The 23,214-nt window shown below is 38.8% G+C and overlaps 1 protein-coding gene and 1 long non-coding RNA gene across 2 annotated transcripts in view; both read right to left on the bottom strand.

Annotated features, from left to right (window-relative positions):
• The window catches only part of LOC125785635 (uncharacterized), a 138,256-nt gene extending 115,042 nt beyond the window's left edge, over nucleotides 1-23,214 (bottom strand). Inside the window, exons 1-2 of the mRNA XM_049469589.1 lie at nucleotides 22,996-23,214; nucleotides 22,733-22,897 (exon numbers count right to left, since the gene is read on the bottom strand). Coding sequence (XP_049325546.1) covers nucleotides 22,733-22,897; nucleotides 22,996-23,186 — 356 coding nt within the window. The 5' untranslated portion in view covers nucleotides 23,187-23,214. The remainder of the gene's footprint in view (nucleotides 1-22,732; nucleotides 22,898-22,995) is intronic.
• LOC125785646 (uncharacterized) lies at nucleotides 21,274-22,512 on the bottom strand. The gene is made up of 4 exons (XR_007427962.1): nucleotides 22,465-22,512; nucleotides 22,182-22,339; nucleotides 21,930-22,059; nucleotides 21,274-21,823 (listed from the first exon to the last, which is right to left on the bottom strand). It is a non-coding gene; the product is annotated as an uncharacterized LOC125785646 (long non-coding RNA).

The raw sequence follows: 23,214 nt of genomic DNA on the forward strand, positions 1-23,214 counted from the left end.
CTCAACACCACACTGCTCAACACCACACTGCTCAACATCACACTGCTCAACACCACACCGCTCAACATCACACTGCTCAAAACCACTTCTCAACACCACACTGCTTAACATCACACTCATCCCCTGCTTTACAGCAATACTTCATATGTACATATGTCTTTAGGATTACAGATTTTACAAGGGTTGCCATTCTAACCATTTTAGGCGGAATCAATTCTGAACCTGGCAAAAATTGGCTAATTTGACCTAAATTATCTCAGTCTGTGAGTAAGTTACAGGAATGATTCTTACATATTTGGAATGTACTCATCACAAGCTTTCCATAGATACCAAATATGTGCATATATCTGGATGTTACAGGTTGAGAAGCTGTTCCCAGCTTCTCAACCTATAGCACCCATATATCAACTTGGCATTTTGACCCTAAATATCTCAACCTGTGAGTATGTTACAGGAATGATTCTTACATATTTGGAAAGTACTCACCCACTGCTTTACAGCAATACTTCATACGTGTATATGTCTGTAGAATTAAAGATTTTACAGGGGTTGCCATTCTAACCAATTTAGGCGGAATCAATTCTAAAATTGGCTAATTTGACCTAAAATCTCTCAACCTGTGAGTATGTTACAGGAATGATTCTTACATATTTGGAAAGTACTCACCCCCTGCTTGAAACTGGTGAAACTGTTCGCTTACAGGAAGCTGCAGTTCCTCATCCAACCACTAGTCAGAGCTGCAGCAGCAGCAGAACAAGCCTCGCTGTCTTTACTGTGTCAGAGCTACAGCCCAGCCACGGGCTACAGGGCTCAGCTGAGCCAGTCTAGAGCGTTTTTTACGAGAAATATGTTTTTTCTGTACTTTACATAAGTAACAAATTAACATTGTTTTTGGTGTATTTACTGTAGCTGGGATGGTCAGATTTGGGGGCCCCTATGAAGGACAGATTTGGTCGAGGCCCTAGGAAAATGCTTAGGTTTGCCTAATTAAAGAACCACCTCTGTTAGTTAGATAATACAGTGTTCAGATTTTCCCCGCCACGAGAATCCTCCAGTGTGGGGAGAGCCTGCGCTGCTGCGCGGACATTCATTTTTTTTTGTATGGCCCTAAAGCGCCATCGTATAAAATGTGCTAAAAGAAATATAATCTAACGAATTCTAAAATAGCAAAATGAAATAGTGAATACACAGGTAAAAAATAAATTAGTTATATAAAGAAAACCGTAAAAGTAAATAAACGAAGAAATAACAAAAAAACACAAAAGAAATGAACAAAAACAACAATTTAAGAACCAATAAAGTTGTACTAATCTCAAAGCAGTAACTTAACAGACAGAATATAAAGCTTAACCAGCGCTATGAGACGTAACACCTATAGAACAGAAGGAGCAGCAGCAGCGTGATAGTTCTAGTGAAATAATTAAAATATGGCGGTAATACCGTATACCACCATATAATTACTGTAGAAACGATAGGGACGATAGAAGGTAAGTAGCAAGATAAACACTTTTCTATCGTCCCCACGATATTTATCGTCATATAGACCACTGAAGTCGTGCGTCATTCTGTAGTGCTCGTACGGCTTCCTGTCTAAGCGTTCTTTCCCTATGAGAAAAATGATTGGGGTTTTTAAAAACCCGCCTCTGTCACATTCTGTAGTAAATAAATCTGTTCAGATCTCTGTATGTTTTATTCTGTGTACATTTACCTCCTAAATATCACTGGATCCTCTGAATTTCAAGATCGTTTAAGAGTCATAATGAGAAAAATGCTAACTTTAAGCTAATGCTACGGTGGAGTGAACTGACCTGGCGCTGCTGCAGAGATTAGCAGGGGACTGTTTTCGGCGTAACACCAGAGAACTCCGGCTGTAAGTTAGGAGCTTTTTACACACAGCTGATCAAACTAATCAACTAACTGCGCTAACTGAGGAGAGCTGAGAGTGAGACAGCATAAAATCACTAAAACAGGTCAGTGATACTCCAGAAGCAGCTGTAACACCTTTAACATTTACCCTCTTTATTATGCAGTGAAATAAATGGGTGTTTCTGGTTGGTTGTCGCCTCAGTGAGGGCAGGTAGATAGTGATTAGTTGATTAGTTAGTTGTTAGTTCATTATTTGGGTCAGGTGTTGTAATTAGTATAAACTAATGACCGTAATTAAATACTAAATCCTTCGGGGAAGCGCTGCTGAACTGAGAGCCACTCTCTCTTATTATCTGCCTTTTAAAGCTCTAACACAGACTACACTGCTGAACACCACACTGCTGAACACCACACTGCTCAACACCACACTGCTCAACATCACACTGCTGAACACCACACTGCTGAACACCACACTGCTCAACACCACACTGCTCAACACCACACTGCTCAACATCACACTGCTGAACACCACACTGCTGAACACCACACTGCTGAACACCACACTGCTCAACACCACACTGCTCAACACCACACTGCTCAACACCACACTGCTCAACATCACACTGCTCAATATTACACTGCTCAACATCACACTGCTCAACACCACACTGCTCAACACCACACTGCTCAACATCACACTGCTCAACACCACACTGCTCAACACCACACTGCTCAACATCACACTGCTCAACACCACACTGCTCAACACCACACTGCTCAACACCACACTGCTCAACATCACACTGTTCAACACCACACTGCTCAACACCACACTGCTCAACACCACACTGCTCAACACCACACTGTTCAACATCACACTGTTCAACACCACACTGCTCAACACCACACTGCTCAACACCACACTGCTCAACATCACACTGCTGAACATCACACTGCTCAACACCACACTGCTCAACACCACACTGCTCAACACCACACTGCTCAACATCACACTGCTCAACACCACACTGTTCAACACCACACTGTTCAACACCACACTGTTCAACATCACACTGCTCAACATCACACTGCTCAACATCACACTGCTCAACACCACACTGCTGAACATCACACTGCTCAACATCACACTGCTCAACATCACACTGCTCAACATCACACTGTTCAACACCACACTGTTCAACACCACACTGCTCAACACAACACTGTTCAACACCACACTGCTCAACACCACACTGCTCAACACCACACTGTTCAACACCACACTGCTCAACATCACACTGCTCAACACCACACTGCTCAACACCACACTGCTGAACATCACACCGCTCAACATCACACCGCTCAACATCACACCGCTCAACACCACACCGCTCAACACCACACCGCTCAACACCACACCGCTCAACACCACACTGCTGAACACACCGCTCAACATCACACCGCTCAACACCACACCGCTCAACACCACACCGCTGAACATCACACCGCTCAACACCACACCGCTCAACACCACGCCGCTCAACACCACACCGCTCAACACCACGCCGCTCAACACCACACCGCTCAACATCACACCGCTCAACATCACACCGTTCAACACCACACCGCTCAACACCACACTGCTCAACACCACACTGCTCAACACCACACTGCTCAACATCACACTGTTCAACATCACACTGCTCAACATCACACTGCTCAACATCACACTGCTCAACATCACACTGCTCAACACCACACTGCTGAACATCACACTGCTCAACACCACACTGCTGAACATCACACTGCTCAACATCACACTGCTGAACATCACACTGCTCAACACCACACTGCTCAACATCACACTGCTCAACATCACACTGCTCAACATCACACTGCTCAACACCACACTGCTCAACACCACACTGCTCAACACCACACTGCTGAACATCACACTGCTCAACACCACACTGCTCAACACCACACTGCTCAACACCACACTGCTCAACACCACACTGCTCAACACCACACTGCTGAACATCACACTGCTCAACATCACACTGCTGAACATCACACTGTTCAACACCACACTGCTCAACACCACACTGCTCAACACCACACTGCTCAACACCACACTGCTCAACACCACACTGCTGAACATCACACTGCTCATCACCACACTGCTCAACACCACACTGCTCAACACCACACTGCTCAACACCACACTGCTCAACATCACACTGCTCAACACCACACTGCTCAACACCACACTGCTCAACACCACACTGCTCAACATCACACTGCTCAACATCACACTGCTCAACATCACACTGTTCAACACCACACTGCTCAACACCACACTGCTCAACACCACACTGCTCAACATCACACTGCTCAACATCACACTGCTCAAAACCACTTCTCAACACCACACTGCTTAACATCACACTCATCCCCTGCTTTACAGCAATACTTCATATGTACATATGTCTTTAGGATTACAGATTTTACAAGGGTTGCCATTCTAACCATTTTAGGCGGAATCAATTCTGAACCTGGCAAAAATTGGCTAATTTGACCTAAATTATCTCAGTCTGTGAGTAAGTTACAGGAATGATTCTTACATATTTGGAATGTACTCATCACAAGCTTTCCATAGATACCAAATATGTGCATATATCTGGATGTTACAGGTTGAGAAGCTGTTCCCAGCTTCTCAACCTATAGCACCCATATATCAACTTGGCATTTTGACCCTAAATATCTCAACCTGTGAGTATGTTACAGGAATGATTCTTACATATTTGGAAAGTACTCACCTACTGCTTTACAGCAATACTTCATACGTGTATATGTCTGTAGAATTAAAGATTTTACAGGGGTTGCCATTCTAACCAATTTAGGCGGAATCAATTCTAAAATTGGCTAATTTGACCTAAAATCTCTCAACCTGTGAGTATGTTACAGGAATGATTCTTACATATTTGGAAAGTACTCACCCCCTGCTTGAAACTGGTGAAACTGTTCGCTTACAGGAAGCTGCAGTTCCTCATCCAACCACTAGTCAGAGCTGCAGCAGCAGCAGAACAAGCCTCGCTGTCTTTACTGTGTCAGAGCTACAGCCCAGCCACGGGCTACAGGGCTCAGCTGAGCCAGTCTAGAGCGTTTTTTACGAGAAATATGTTTTTTCTGTACTTTACATAAGTAACAAATTAACATTGTTTTTGGTGTATTTACTGTAGCTGGGATGGTCAGATTTGGGGGCCCCTATGAAGGACAGATTTGGTCGAGGCCCTAGGAAAATGCTTAGGTTTGCCTAATTAAAGAACCACCTCTGTTAGTTAGATAATACAGTGTTCAGATTTTCCCCGCCACGAGAATCCTCCAGTGTGGGGAGAGCCTGCGCTGCTGCGCGGACATTCATTTTTTTTTGTATGGCCCTAAAGCGCCATCGTATAAAATGTGCTAAAAGAAATATAATCTAACGAATTCTAAAATAGCAATATGAAATAGTGAATACACAGGTAAAAAATAAATTAGTTATATAAAAAAAATCGTAAAAGTAAATAAACGAAGAAATAACAAAAAAAAAACAAAAGAAATGAACAAAAACAACAATTTAAGAACCAATAAAGTTGTACTAATCTCAAAGCAGTAACTTAACAGACAGAATATAAAGCTTAACCAGCGCTATGAGACGTAACACCTATAGAACAGAAGGAGCAGCAGCAGCGTGATAGTTCTAGTGAAATAATTAAAATATGGCGGTAATACCGTATACCACCATATAATTACTGTAGAAACGATAGGGACGATAGAAGGTAAGTAGCAAGATAAACACTTTTCTATCGTCCCCACGATATTTATCGTCATATAGACCACTGAAGTCGTGCGTCATTCTGTAGTGCTCGTACGGCTTCCTGTCTAAGCGTTCTTGCCCTATGAGAAAAATGATTGGGGTTTTTAAAAACCCGCCTCTGTCACATTCTGTAGTAAATAAATCTGTTGAGATCTCTGTATGTTTTATTCTGTGTACATTTACCTCCTAAATATCACTGGATCCTCTGAATTTCAAGATCGTTTAAGAGTCATAATGAGAAAAATGCTAACTTTAAGCTAATGCTACGGTGGAGTGAACTGACCTGGCGCCGCTGCAGAGATTAGCAGGGGACTGTTTTCGGCGTAACACCAGAGAACTCCGGCTGTAAGTTAGGAGCTTTTTACACACAGCTGATCAAACTAATCAACTAACTGCGCTAACTGAGGAGAGCTGAGAGTGAGACAGCATAAAATCACTAAAACAGGTCAGTGATACTCCAGAAGCAGCTGTAACACCTTTAACATTTACCCTCTTTATTATGCAGTGAAATAAATGGGTGTTTCTGGTTGGTTGTCGCCTCAGTGAGGGCAGGTAGTTAGTGATTAGTTGATTAGTTAGTTGTTAGTTGATTATTTGGGTCAGGTGTTGTAATTAGTATAAACTAATGACCGTAATTAAATACTAAATCCTTCGGGGAAGCGCTGCTGAACTGAGAGCCACTCTCTCTTATTATCTGCCTTTTAAAGCTCTAACACAGACTACACTGCTGAACAACACCACACTGTTCAACACCACACTGCTCAACACCACACTGCTCAACACCACACTGCTCAACACCACACTGCTCAACATCACACTGCTCAACACCACACTGCTCAACATCACACTGCTCAACACCACACTGCTCAACACCACACTGCTCAACACCACACTGCTCAACACCACACTGCTCAATATTACACTGCTCAACACCACACTGCTCAACATCACACTGCTCAACACCACACTGCTCAACACCACACTGCTCAACACCACACTGCTCAACACCACACTGCTCAACATCACACTGCTCAACATCACACTGCTCAACACCACACTGCTCAACACCACACTGCTCAACATCACACTGCTCAACATCACACTGCTCAACACCACACTGCTCAACACCACACTGCTCAACACCACACTGCTCAACATCACACTGCTCAACACCACACTGTTCAACACCACACTGTTCAACATCACACTGCTCAACATCACACTGCTCAACACCACACTGCTGAACACCACACTGCTGAACATCACACTGCTCAACATCACACTGCTCAACATCACACTGTTCAACACCACACTGTTCAACACCACACTGCTCAACATCACACTGCTCAACACCACACTGCTCAACACCACACTGTTCAACACCACACTGTTCAACACCACACTGTTCAACACCACACTGCTGAACATCACACTGCTCAACACCACACTGCTCAACACCACACTGCTCAACACCACGCCGCTCAACACCACGCCGCTGAACATCACACCGCTCAACATCACACCGTTCAACACCACACTGCTCAAAACCACACTGCTGAACATCACACTGCTCAACATCACACTGCTCAACATCACACTGCTGAACATCACACTGCTCAACATCACACTGCTCAACATCACACTGCTCAACACCACACTGCTCAACATCACACTGCTCAACACCACACTGCTCAACATCACACTGCTGAACATCACACTGCTCAACACCACACTGCTGAACATCACACTGCTCAACACCACACTGCTCAACATCACACTGCTCAACATCACACTGCTCAACATCACACTGCTCAACACCACACTGCTCAACACCACACTGCTGAACATCACACTGCTGAACATCACACTGCTCAACACCACACTGCTCAACACCACACTGCTCAACATCACACTGCTGAACACCACACTGCTGAACACCACACTGCTCAACATCACACTGCTCAACACCACACTGCTGAACATCACACTGCTCAACATCACACTGCTCAACACCACACTGCTCAACACCACACTGCTGAACATCACACTGCTCAACACCACACTGCTCAACATCACACTGCTCAACACCACACTGCTCAACACCACACTGCTCAACACCACACTGCTCAACACCACACTGCTGAACATCACACTGCTGAACATCACACTGCTGAAGATCACACTGCTCAACATCACACTGCTCAACACCACACTGCTCAACATCACACTGCTGAACATCACACTGCTCAACACCACACTGCTGAACATCACACTACTCAACACCACACTGCTGAACATCACACTGCTCAACATCACACTGCTCAACATCACACTGCTCAACACCACACTGCTCAACACCACACTGCTGAACATCACACTGCTGAACATCACACTGCTGAACATCACACTGCTCAACACCACACTGCTCAACACCACACTGCTCAACATCACACTGCTGAACACCACACTGCTCAACACCACACTGCTCAACACCACACTGCTCAACACCACACTGCTGAATATCACACTGCTCAACACCACACTGCTCAACACCACACTGCTGAACATCACACTGCTCAACATCACACTGCTGAACACCACACTGCTCAACACCACACTGCTCAACACCACACTGCTCAACACCACACTGCTCAACACCACACTGCTCAACATCACACCGCTCAACACCACACTGCTCAACACCACTGCTGAACACCACACTGCTCAACACCACACTGCTCAACACCACACTGCTCAACACCACACTGCTCAAGACTGTGTGTTTCCATTCTTACTGCAACATTTTTATTAATGATTTAATATGTATTAAAATATACCAATTTCTGTTTAAATTCAACCATTTTCAACACTTGTATACACAAATATAATTGTTAATTCCAATGAAATGTCCTCACTCACACCTAGTTGACTTGGGTTCAAGTTTTCTTCTTATAAAAAGAATTACTGATAATTTAATGTGAATTAGTTAGCCCCACAGCTCCAAACTAAAACACAAATTACACATGCCAAATAAACATAATAAAGTAAACAACTATGTTGCTTATTAATAGGCCTAGACAATTTGAATATTATAATATATTTTAACATACAACCAACTAGCATTAATTAAATATTTAATCAATAACTCATCATATGATATCTGAACACCATGTATGAAACCCTATACAAACTGTAACCTGTGAAAACACCACTTGTGCAAAGCTTTTAATAATTAGCCAAGCTGAAAACACGGTATAACACTGCCACCTAGTGTTCACATTAATTTTCTACTGTCAGTTTATTAGTCAATGACGTGCCCAAATGAGGTTATTTACACAAATAAATCTGCATTATGCTTTCAGAAAGCCCAGCTAAAGACCATCACTTCCTGGTAATTGGTTTTAGATGGTCACGGAAATCAAAAAGCTGATAATCCATGCTGATTCACCAGGCTAGCTAAATCAGCATAGTATAAAAAAAATCTTCTGGACACACACACATATATATATATTCATAAAAATACAGTCAATTTTATATTACCAGATACAAATGTAAACTATAAATAACTATAAATAAACAGAGAAACTCATTTAGGTTTGCTGAATTCACCCCACAGGGTATTTTAATCTTTACATATGATTCACTGACATAACGATTCTTCCACAGTCGGAATCTCTTTATAGATATCCAGATTTAGCACCAAGTGTCAGTTTTCTAGCTATCTATGTTAAGCTAAGCTAGTTTACCTAACATCCGATACTATGCTGTGTTTAGGTTTAAATGTTTTACAAGAGAAATTAGGGAAATAAATAACCAGTGGGAGTTCTGAAAATGTTTATCCACGTGTATGAATGCACTAAAGCGATAGTTAATGCTTTTTGCTAGCTAGTGCTAATCGCTAAGCTAAAGCTAGTCAGTTAGTACATGCACTGCTAACACAGCGTGAAGACTTTAAGAGACAACGAAGTTGAAGTGAGCGTCTTATTAGCCAGTGTCTTATTCCGATTTTCCGGTCCACCTTAAAACGTCGAAATACCAATTATTCGCCAGTAGAGAGCAGGGTTGAGCCAAGCAAAACGAATTTGGCATTTAGGGCATAAACATTGAGAATACATTGCCTGTTCTGGGTATTTCCAGTTGCCCTAACTCCAGATTATCAAATAGTCAGTTGAATTTGACACCACATTATGAAAATAGAACTATTATTCTATGTATAGACTAAAGAGATAAAAATATTACTGTACAGCTTTTTTATTATGACCCTCTGAACTTGGCATTTGAGTAGATGTCAGTAGAATAAATAGTCTGTTCTGCATATTCCCAGTTGCATTAACTCCAGATTATCAAATAGTCTGTTGAATTCGACACCACATTATGAAAACATTCCTATTATACTGTAAACAGCTTTAATAACTAAAAATATTACTGTACAGTTTTTTTATAATGACCCTCTAAACTTGGCATTTAAGATGTCAGTTGAATAAATTGCCTGTTCTGCATATTCCCAGATGCCCTAAATCCAGATTGTGAAATAGTCTGTTAAATTTGACACACAATTACGAAAATATACCTATTAGCCTGTGATTTGCCTTAATAACTAAAAATATTACTGTACAGTTTTTTTATAATGACCCTCTGAACTTGGCATTTCAGAAGATTAAAGGAGAATAAATTGCCTGTTCTGCATATTTTCAGTTACCCTAACTCCAGATTAAAAAAATAGTCTGTCCAACTCGACACCACATTATGAAAACATACCTATTAGACTGTGGTTAGCCTTAATGAATAAAAATATTACTGTACCGGTTTTTTTATTATGACCCTCTGAACTTGGCATTTAAGAAGATGTCAGTTGAACGAATTGCCTGTTTTGCATATTCCCAGATGCCCTAACTCCAGATTGTGAAATAGTCTGTTAAATTTGACACACAATTATGAAAATATACCTTTTAGCCTGTGATTTGCCTTAATAACTAAAAATATTACTGTACAGTTTTTTTATAATGACCCTCTGAACTTGGCATTTAAGAAGATTAAAGGAGAATAAATTGCCTGTTCTGCATATTTTCAGTTACCCTAACTCCAGATTGTTAAATATTCTGTTGAATTCGACACCAATTTATGAAAATAGAACTATTAGTCTGTGAATAGCCTAAAGAACTAGAAATATTACTGTACCTTTTTATTATGACTCTCTGATCTTAGCACTTAAAACAATATTGAAGTAGAATAAATTGCCTGTTCTACATGTTTCTAGTTGCTCTTATTCCACATTATCAGTCCGTTAAAATGCATGCTTATTTCTCACCTCTATATAACTATATTTCATGCAAGTGAAAACTGAAAAAAATAATATAAATTGTAATATTTCTTTCTCACACATACAGTGCCTTGCAAAAGTATTCGCCCCCCTTGAACTTTTCAAGCTTTTGCCACATTTCAGGCTTCAAACAAAGATATGAAATTGTAATTTTTTTGTGAAGAATCAACAACAAGTGGGACACAATTGTGAAGTGGAATGAAAATTACTGGCTATTTTAAACTTTTGTAGAAATAAATAACTGAAAGGTGAAGCGTGCAACATTTTTCAGCCCCTTTACTTTTAGTGCAGCAAACTACAAGACCAAGGAACAAACCAGGCAGGTCTGAGATACTGTAGTGGAGACGTTTAAAGCTGAATTTGAATACAAAAAGATTTCCCAAGCTTTAAACAAACTCAATGAGCACTGTGCAAGGGATCATATTGAAATGGAATGAGTATCAGACCACTGCAAATCTACCAAAATGGAACTTTTTGGCCAAAATGCGAAATAAGCGTAAAAGCGACACAGTTTATATCCCTGAATATTGATGTCATTTCTTTGTGCATACTCAAACTTTTTTGGTCTAAAATTAAAAATGTCACATAGTTTTAGTGATAAGTAAGAATACAATATACAATTACTCATAGTGTAGCTTACCAAAGCACTAAAACGTGTGAAATATTTTGAAAGTTGTCTATAACACCTTTTTTTTGTGCATGCTTCGCAGAGTACTTTGTGCGTGGTAGTATTACAATGCTAACAATTTTGTAATAGGTAAGGATTCAAATATGACACACACTTGCATGAAATATTGTTATATAGAAGTGGGAAATAAGCTTGAATTTCAAAAACAAACTGATAATGTGAAGTAAGATCAACTGGAAATATGCAGAACAGGCTGTTCATTGTCAATGAATGTTCTCAAATCCAGAGTTCAGAGGGTCATAATAAAAAATGGTACAGTAATATTTCTAGTTCTTTAGGCAATTCACAGTATAATAGTTGTATTGTCATAATGTTGTCTCAAATTCAACAGACTATTTTTAATCTGGATTTAGGGCAACTGGAAATATGCAGAACAGGCCATTTATTCTTCTTTAATCTTCTCAAATGCCAAGTTCAGAGGGTCATAATAAAAAAAACTATACAGTAATATTTTTAGTTATTTAAGCTCCTCACAGTTTAATAGGTATATTTTCATAATTTTGTGTCAAATTCAACAGACTATTTGACAATCTGGAGTTAGGGCATCTGGGAATATGCAGAACAGGCCATTTATTCTCCTTTACTCTTCTCAAATGCCAAGTTCAGAGGGTCATAATAAAAAAAAACTGTACAGTAATATTTCTGTATTTTTAGGCAATTCACAGTCTATTAGTTCTATTTTCATAATGTGGTGTCAGATTCAACAGACTATTTTTTAATCTGGAGTTAGGGAAACTGGAAATACCCAGAACAGGCAATCTACTCTCAATGTTTATGCCAAACTCGTTTTGCTCGGCTCAACCCTGCTCTCTACTGGCGAATAATTGGTACTTCGACTTTTTAAGGTGGACCGGAAAATCTGAATAAGACACTGGCAAATAAAACGCCAACTTCAGCTTCGTTAAGAGACAGTAGATGAATTCTGTTGACTTTTATACGTTCTGTTGGTTGAATGCATGTGCTTTAATAGTTCCTAGCTACATAGTTAACTAATTAACTACCTACCCAAGACATGAAAGACGACTGCTAACACGACAGTTTGCGTGTAAATAACTTAATATGACTGGGAATTCGATTAGCATTTAATTGACTAGATAGCCAGCTCACGACCTAATTAGTCACACGTGCTATTTTTAATATTCATCTGCTTAAACCGCCCCAACAAATGTTAATTTAAGCAGCTACACAAATTTTACATTATTTTACCACTACACCCATTTTATATCGCAGTTTAAAACTACCTCAATGCATTTAGCTAACACAATTCAGCTTTAAAATGGCGAGGTGCGTCTTACCTCATGTACAGGAACTTACCACTGAAGAGTCTGCAGGATAAGTGAAGCATGTGACCAGCCGCGGAGCTCAGTGATTTCAATATAAAAGTCCCCAATCCCTGTTCTTCAATAGTTATGCCTAAATGTACATTTAACCATAAATGCCATCCTGTATTTTGCATTCCATGGACTGTGACTTAATGCTAGTCCACAAACAAAGTATGGCACTATAAAGTGCTTTGTGTGTGTATATACATATATACTCAATTTTCTACTTACATCATGTTTTCATTGTATTCATACTGCTATCCTTAACACCACTGTATACAAATTTACAGATTTGTATAAATGTATAAAATATATGTAACTCAATATATAATTCATACAATCTGTACTGATGCAGCAAGGTTTGTATATTGGTGCATACAAATTGACATTTTCAGACAGTAGATGCCTGTCTCATTTTACTTGTTAGGGGGGAAACTGGCTCTAAATAGATTGCTTCAACTTGTGATGCCTACAAACACAAGGAGCGATGCTGCAATCTGGAGATTTTGTAAATACAAAATAAACCAATAAACAATGATCTAATTGTAAATGTATATCATCTAACCTTAAGATACAGTACCAGTCAATTATTGTACACACGTCTTATCATCTTCTGTCATTAAAGCAATTAGAGCTGCTACTCTGAAGAATATAAAAGTATATAAAAAAATAATTAATTACTACATTATACCATATTTGTTCCTTCATAGTTATGATGTCTACAATGTAGAACAATATAAAATAAAAATAAAGATAAAACATGGAATGAGAATAAGTGCATCCCCAGGTAGGATTGTAGGTTAACACAAAATAAAGAACATAATATATTTACTCTGCATTCTTTTATTATGCTGATTAAAACCGTGCTAACGGGCTTGCACGAACAAGCACATATGGGAGTTTTTCTTTGCCTATGCCCTCACTGAGAGTGCTGTATTGTATGTTAAATGTTTTGCCTGATGCTCTCTGTCCTGTGCTTTACATTTCTGTAAAGCTGCTTTGGGACATCAATAGTAAAAAGCACTATATAAATAAATTTGGTTTGATTTGATAGTAGATTTCACAAAAACTATGATTAATAGATCCCACCCCCACCTGCCTACAAAAAAATCGAACTACAGACGACAAACAAATTATTTAAAACTATGTTTATGTTGATTTTACTGTCAATTAAAATTCTACTTTGGGGTTCCAGTGCAACCAGAAACAAGCTTGTACAAGAGATGACAGACCAAACAATTATCAATATTGAGAACATACTGTAAAAAAAAAATAAAATTTGATTGAACTACAATAGTCAGTTATGTCTTAGTAATTTGGGAGAGAGGGTACAAAGGTCATTAATTAACGTGTGTATGATCTACACTGTTAAATAGTTACCATACGACTATGCACGTGCTCACAATTTTGCCATAAGCGCATACACATTTGTGTTAGAAATGCCAAGTCACTACATTCATCCAAGTCAAAAAACTTTATTGGAAACATTTACACTAACTATTAAGTGTTTGGCTGAGTATTGACAGATTTAACAATGTAAGACATATGTAACAAATAGCTAATGCACAAGAAATAACTTCACTATATAACGTAAAGGTAAGCATGTTAATTGTTTAATACAAGCAATTAGCACAAAAAAGTACAAAATATAAAGACAAACAGTCTTAAATAAGCAAACTGTGAAAACTTGTTACACATTTCAACCAATTAAAAACAACAACTTCTCTGGGACTTCAGTCACTTCAGTGTGAAATTAACTTTGGCTGTAGTAAAACATGAAAGAATACTAACCTTTGCCAAATATCAAACCTCCGTTCTCACAGAGCACAAAAAAAGTACAAAATATTAATAACAAACAGTATTAAATAAGCAAACTGTGAAAACTTGTTACACATTTCAACCAATTAAAAATATACCCTACATGTATCTCAGGGCCTTCTATCATCCATTAAAATATGGATATTGATTGGCCTCAAGGGGGCGCTATAGCAGAAAATCAGTTATATCTAAAGGTACAAGTGGCCTAGGCTTGTTATTCTTTTTTAGTTGTATACTTTGCTGTAGCCTTTACAACTTTGTAATTACATATGTTTACCAAAAATGCAAAGATTTTCATCAGTGGCCAAAAGAGTAAAAATTGCTCTTTTCGAACTTGTCTTTAAGTCCTCAATCAATCAAAACAAATTTGGTCTTGATGCAATCTTGACACCCTGTACGTAAATAATTATCAAAAAAATCTTGACATTTTAACTACTTGAGGCCCATAAACCTTGATCAAACATGTACGTGAAAGCCTTTTCAGAGTTATTTGGCCAAAACTCTGTCAAAGTTTAAAACATGCCAAAACTGTTGACATTTGAAGTACATGTGCCAAGTATGAGCCAAATAAGTCTTCAGTAGGCTCTACAGTGAAAAAATAACTATTTTCAATTTATTCTATTTATCGCTATTTTCCAACCTAAATGGACAGAAGACAGGAACCTTTCACCCTATCAACACACAAATTTATACACATATATAGACTGATAATCTGATCTTAATTGCAAATATTCAGCCAAATCGGACATGTTTTGCCTCTACAACGGCTGGAAAACTACAGCGATTTTGTAGGCCTCAAGCCTGTATTATCGCTTTTTTCAAATCTAAATGGACAGAAGTCAGGAACCTTTGACCCTATTGACACAGAAATCAACATACATATATAGACTGATATTGTGATCTTGACTGCAATTTTTGAGCCAAATCAGATATTTTTTGCCTCTAATATGTCCAAAGAGCAACAGCCATTTTGTAGGCCATAAGCCTGTATTATCACTTTTTTCAAACCTAAATGGTCAGAAGTCAGGAACCTTTGACCCTATCAACACACAAATTTACATACATGTATATACAGACCACTTGATCATGAGTATCAATTTGGAGCCCAATCGGACTTTTCTTCTCTTTTTAATAAATAGAAACACACTGATAGGGAATGTTCTGTCTTACTGATAGAGTGATAGATTTCCAGCAGGTTATATGTGGTCTCTTGCTGCGCTCTGGTGGTCATTTGGTGAAACAGTTACAGTTGAATTATTCTAAATTAAAGCTCTGCTGAACTTATTCAATCTTGCTTGTCTTGCTTAATTGAACATATTTATCCTTCTTGTTCATGCTGGTCAGCCGCCTGGGTCATTCTTGTTTATGCTCCACCCACTTAATTTTTTTTTAATTTGCATAATATGCAAAACCTACTTTTGAGATCTTGTCCTTGGATCCTTGACCAATCATGACATGTTTGGTGTCAAACAGTTCAGCAGAGCTTACTCCTCAATAATTATTAAAAAAATCTTTACATTTATAAACAATATGGCCGCCATATGCAAATTAGTTTCACCATGGTGCAGTAAAATGTCTTTAACACTTATAACTTTTGAATGGTTAACCTGACACTAATACCACTTCAGTCCTTTGATCATTACATGATTCTCAGATACCCTGTCAGTTTAAGTAGACATACACCCCCCAGGGGGCGGGGCCAATGCTCGATAGCTGTTTCTCTAGAACCATACAAGCTATCAAGGTCATCCTAGCCAATTATCATCTATGGCCCATGCACTAATGGTACACCAAATGAAAATTTGATATGGACACTTTTGTGGTCACTATTAGCCAATCACATTCCAGCAAGCTTTTAACAGGCGGAATGTTAATCAGGTCAAAACTTATATACTATATACGGGTTATTTATATGCCCTTTTTATGCCTTGTGTTTTTTCAATTTAAGAACTGAATTTGTTTCACCAAATGCCCACTAGAGTGCAGTAAGACACCACATAAAACCTGATGAACACTACAGCTCAATTTATCAATGCTTTTCAATTAGTTTACTCACACCACTCATCTAGCATTGCCATTATGGTCTTTATGGTCACACTGGTCACCCAGCTTGGTTATGCTGGCCATCCAGCTTGGTCATGCTGGCCATTCACATTGGTCATTATGGTCCTGCTGGTCATTCAGCTTTGTCCTCATAGTAATGGTGGTCTTCCAGCTTGGTCATACTGGCCAACCACCTTTGCCATGCTGGTCATCCAGTTTGGTCATTATGGTCTTCCAGCTTGGTCAATATGGTCAACAAGTTTGTCATCCAGATTAGTCATGCTGGTAATCTAGCTTGGTCTTCACGGTCATGCTGGTCATCCTCATCCAGTTTGGCGATGCCGGTCAACCGGCAACATGTTTTAAGCCTAACTGGCCTCCAGGGGTCTCTTTGCCTGTAACGCTCGAACCCCGTAAATCGCCGCTTGCGGCTATATTTATTATTATTATTCTTTTTCTCCTGAAAAAACAGTTGTGCAGCCTAAACCGTAAGTCATAGAGAAATGAAACTTGGTAGGTAGATGTAGGATCAGTGTATCTCGGTGGACAACAATGGCACCGATTGGTCAAGTGGTGGCGCTATAAACAAGGAAATTCATTTTTCACAATTTTCTCAATAACTCAAAAACCATAAGACCTACATTCAAAATTCTTTTTTTGATGGATTCCTTGGGTCAATACCAATAACTTTCCAATTTGGACCATGCACTTCCGTCTATATAGATTTTTTGCTAATTTGCATAATATGCAAAACCTACTTTTGCAAACTAGTCCTAGGAATGTTGACCAATCCTGGCATGTTTGGTATCAAAACACTCGTGAGAGCATGCGCTTCAATATTCATTAAGAAAAAGTTGAAATATGTAAACAATATGGCCGCCATATGCAAATTAGTCCTTCCGGATATATGCCCCATTCACTTCAAGAGGTAAATTTGGAGCACTGTTTCTCAGCAACCGTGCAACCTAGCAAGTTGAAACTTTGCATGCAGAATCTATCATACAGCCTCTAAAGGATGTTCAAAGGGCAACTTAATCAATCAACATGGCTGAACACCATCAGCCAATCAGCATTCAGCAGACATTTTGGCAGGCTGAATGTTGCCCAATCTGGATGATATTTGGCAGTTATGTTCAGGTGGAGACACTGTAGTGACCTGCAAAGTGCTGAAACAATCCGCCCACTGGGGGGCGCTGTTCCAAAAAAACGAGTATATGTCAATCATGCTGTACTATTTTGACATCTAATTGTTTTTGCCATATTTCGTACAGTGGCTCTGACAAATTTCTCAATACAACTATGTTTAAAAAGTGCTTTGTTCATTCATAATTGCTAATTGTTTGAAAATAGCTATATTGAAACTACTCTCTGGATATTTGGCCTATCACCTCCATTTCAGTCTTGCTGCACACTGTAGAGTCTCTAGGTAAATGTTCATTAAAAACATTTGTGAAAATTTCACATACAATACTCTCCAGGCATCAAGCAATCTGTGCGTCCTTGGAATTTCTAACCTAAATTGCTGTAACTCTGCAGTATTTGCTGTAATCTCACAATGTTAAAGACCTCTGTACAATATCACTCTGATGAAGCGCCATTTAATACAGAACTAGATTAAGAATAACTTGACATTACATGTCATATCAGAACATTCACTCCTTTGTGCCTCTTCTCAACATTAATAACAGGTGAAAGACTTTTGATCATTTTAAATGTGACAGAATGTCTCCAATTGTGTTAGACCTTCTTACACATCACCATCCTATGCTCTAGTAGGCACCATTGTGCTAGTTGGTGCTTGATGAAGCGCCATTTAATTCAGAACTAGATTTATAATAACTTCGTAATTACATGTCATATCAGAACATTCACTCCTTTGTGTTAATTTAAACTTGTTTGGTCAAACATTTCAGCTTGTTCTGCAAAGGTTCAAAGGTCAATCTGAATACCACTCTGTGAACATTCTGGTTGAAGCCACCTGATCAATACCAATAACATGTAGACACCTTTTGACTAGTTCTAACTCACTTAATGAATATCCTACAAAGTTCACTAGATTTACATGTGAATTTAAGCACTGATCAGGTTGAAAGGCCTCTGCTCAACATTAATAACAGGTGAAAAACTTGATAATTTCTAAATGTGACAGGGCATCTCCAATCATATTAGACCTTCTTACACATCACCATTCAATGCTCCAGTAGGCACCATTGTGCAAGTTGGTGCTTGAACCCGATGATTGCCGCTTGCGGCTATATTTTTAATTGAATTTTTAAAACTTGAATTTTCAGAGGCAAAAAAATCACATCAATGTAAAATAATTCAGTGCTAAAAATTCAAGTGCTTTTAAATTTCAAAGTCTGGTGACACTGTTTTACTTCCATAGCTTCCCAAGTGGAGAGTTCTAGCGCTCAGATTTAAAAACAGTCGGCACTACGAGGGCGTGTCTGTATTTCCACTCACTGCTGTATGTGAGTATCAAACTAGTATATTATAGACGGTTTTGAGTTTGGTTTTCCAGTGTTGTTTTTCCACATGTACTTTATTTAAAGTAAGACCTGACCGGGTGAAGCTTTAGTTAGCTTTGGGGTTTAGCCGATATACCAGGTAAGCTACAAATGTTAGCCGAATATCCGAGTAGCAAACGCGGCTGCTGCGCTAAACTAGCGCCCGCTAACATGCTAAGCTAACCCCGCGCAAGTGTAAAAGGGTTAACTGTTACACAAAGTAATTTTAGATTAACCTGTGACTGAGTGATTTAATGTGTAAATAGTGGAATTATGATTGTGTTCTCCATTAAGCGCTGTTACTAATTCAGATTATTTGTCTCCAGGAATGAACGCGATTACTGGGCCAGGGATAGGGCTCTTATAACGGAGAGCTAAACTCCACTAAGACCAGCTGGAGGCCGTGTTAGCTCCTTATGTGGAGAGTTTTTACATTTAATCTAATTAAATTGTCTTTACTAACGTTATTCACAGTGCTTGTTGTATTTTTATTGTCACCATGCATATTGTATCTGAACGAGTGAGTATGGGTACATTTTACACTTTTATTTGCAAATAAATAAGTTTATGAAGCATGTTATGTTTTTGCTTTATAAAACTAAAATGTAAAAATAGATTAGCTGACTGTGTATGAATGTACTACTATGTGAAATGAAGTTTACTTTGATGGCTTCTGCAAACTGTTAAATTTTGGTTACATTACTCATTCATTTATACAAAGCATCTAATCAGAAATCAATTCATCAATACATTTAATCATAAGTGCCATCCTGTGTTTTGCATTTCATTAATTAATTTAATAATCTGTGACTAAATGCTTTTCCTCGAAAAAAAAAAACATATGGCACTATAAAGTGCTTTGCGTGTGTGTGTATGTATGTATGTATGTATATATATATATACACACACACACACACTCAATTTTCTACATACATTTATTTTCATTGTGCTCTTATACTGTTGTTCTTAACACCGCTGTAAGCTCATACATTTATAAACCTATAAACATATAAAATATATGTATCTCAACATAGAATTCCAATAACTATGTGACAAACGTTAAGACTTCAGCTTTATTTAATCTTATTTAGAACTTGTACAAAACCATCCTTACTGTCTGATTTAGCACTAATACTCATATGAATTATTTTAACTTACCTTGATCACTATGGAGTACTTTAGCCTCGTTTATATAGCTTTTAGGATAGGTACTAAATAAACTGTACTTATATTTATATGCATTTGAAAGGAACATTTTTCTATTCTATGATTTTCTATGAGTTCGTAGATGTAAGTCAGTACATTTTATAAAACATTCACCATTCACAAAAACTAGTACCATCCACAACACATGGACAAAGAATAATTTTAAAAATTAAATAAAAGGGTACTTCTGTAGATGTTTTTACTACAGGCATAGTCACAAAGCTGCTCTACACAGACAAAAAAACACTGGCATACGAAAGACAAAATGCATATATTACTGCAATAAATGTTTAAAGTGTCTGTTGAGCAAAAATACATTATTACATTAACACTATTTGCCTTCACGCAACCATCTACTTAAGCAGCAAAAATATAAATCCTTCATATCATCTTAGACGTTTTGTATCAACACTCTTTAATCACCTTAATTTACATTAAATAACAAGTCTCTCTTTTACTTCTTTCAATAGTATGCAGTTAACTAGTCACACACTAATGCCTATTAAAATGATCATTAACAGGAAACAATGAAAGCAAACAATTCCCATTACCTACAAACCACTGGGTGTGAATAACTTGAAGCAAAGAAGCAAGTTTGACTTGAAGATTTATTTAAAAAAAATCTTTAGACACAACTTCACAAATTGTTTGTGCTTTATTACAACCCAATTTCAATTAAGATGTTGCGTATAACATAACTAAACAAAAAAGAATATGCTGAGCTTCAAATCCTTTAAAACCTATATTTAACTGAATACGCTACAAATACATTTAATAATCAAACAGAAACAGTTTTTGCAAATATTGACTCATTTTTATTTGGATCATGTTCTGAAAAAGTTGGGACTGCTGCAACAAAACACCTGTTTACAACATTCCACAGGTGAACAGGTTAATTGGACACAGGTCAGCCTCTTGATTAGATATAAAGGCAGCATGCCTGAAACACTCCGTTCATAATGCCATTAAAAGATTCAGAGAATTTGAGTACAGGTAATCTTCGATCCCTCCTGTTGCAGTAAAAGCCATACATCAGTAACACCCATATACTCTCCTGCGACTGGTCCATTCCGTGACCTACAGCACGCAAACAAATCATTCATTAGTTAAACTAAGTGAATGATTCAACTGATTCAGCTTCCCGATGACAGCTAGGAAGTCTTCCCTGGCAGCATCCAACACAGTCATGGCCTCCTTCGGAAAAAGAACAATAAACTATAATAAACTATAATTAATTATTATTATTAAAACTGCACTGTGTGTCAAGTCTGTTATATTAATATTAAATAAAGATACTGACCTCTTCCTGGTCGTCTCCTTGCTGACCTGCTTAGAAGTCACAGTCTGGATGTTGCTCAGGAACAAGACGTAGTTCTGGCAGTCAGTCTTTGAAGCACAGGTTAGTGCTGCCCACGTGGAACTTCAGGAACCTTAGGAAAGGAAAGAAGAAGGGAAAAGTCAGTCACACTTAAAAATAATTCAGAAAAGATTTCATATGAAATCAAATTTTAGCAGTGTGTAGCATAGTCTATATCAACAGTACACTGCTCACCTTTTAACGCTCTTGATGTAATTCTGCACCGTCTGCTTGCAGAGTCCGGCCTCTGAGAGCTTGAGGAAATACTCTCGGGTCTTCTCATGCTGACGGACAAACTGGAGACTGGCCTGCTGGGGGTCCATGTAGTACAGGAACCTGGCAACGTTCTCCACCTGGAAAACAGCAGAACATAAGAGATTTACTTTAAAACCTGTTGATGTTTAGATGAAATAGATGGACTAATGTGTCCTCTTATAATTATGTAATGACTAATATATTTTGTAATCAACTTTCTTACCTCCTGTTTGAAGTTTTCGTTCCACAAGTCACTCTGTAGAAACTTGGCGAATTTGGCAAGGAGAATATGGTCAAGCGAGTGCTTCTTGTAGAGGCCCAAACTTGACATCTTTTCCCTAACGGAAGTTCCCTGCATCGTGGGATCAGGGCTGGGAAAAAACACAAACAAAAAAAACAAGTATTAGTGAAGTTTTGCACTTCACGAGAAACACAGTGACCTCCTAAAAATCTAAAAGGAATGAGAAAAATCAAGGAACGTAAACACTCACCACTGATAGAGTTCCCCAGAGCTTTCTGAGCCGGACTCAGACGGAGCCTCAACTGGCAGTTGGGCTACAGCCGGAACAGCTGGAACAGCAGGAGCAGCAGGAGCCGGGTCTTCAGTTGGGATGCCAACCACAGCCATCCCTCTGCTCTGCAGCTCCTCGATCATCCTGCGAGGAATAAAAGACATGTTTACATTTAGCTTTCTTATAATAGAATAAGAAACGTACTTTATGATATCTAAAAGTAACCATTGTCAGCATCTTACCTGCCAACAGGGTCAGGGCTCTGCATGATCCTGGTGATGAGAGAGTACTCCCAGACACGGCCAGTACGAAGCAAATTGTTGGCAGCTCTCTTGGCAGATTCCACCACAGACCGAATGTCAGCTTCTGAGGAGTTCTTCATGCAGGATCTTCTGAGGTGAACTGGAAGGCTCCAATGACTCTTCTTGCACATAGGACACAGGAGGAAGGTCCTATTGCTA

The sequence above is a fragment of the Astyanax mexicanus genome, chromosome 21 (genome assembly GCF_023375975.1).
Source record: "Astyanax mexicanus isolate ESR-SI-001 chromosome 21, AstMex3_surface, whole genome shotgun sequence".
Lineage (NCBI taxonomy): Eukaryota > Metazoa > Chordata > Actinopteri > Characiformes > Acestrorhamphidae > Astyanax > Astyanax mexicanus.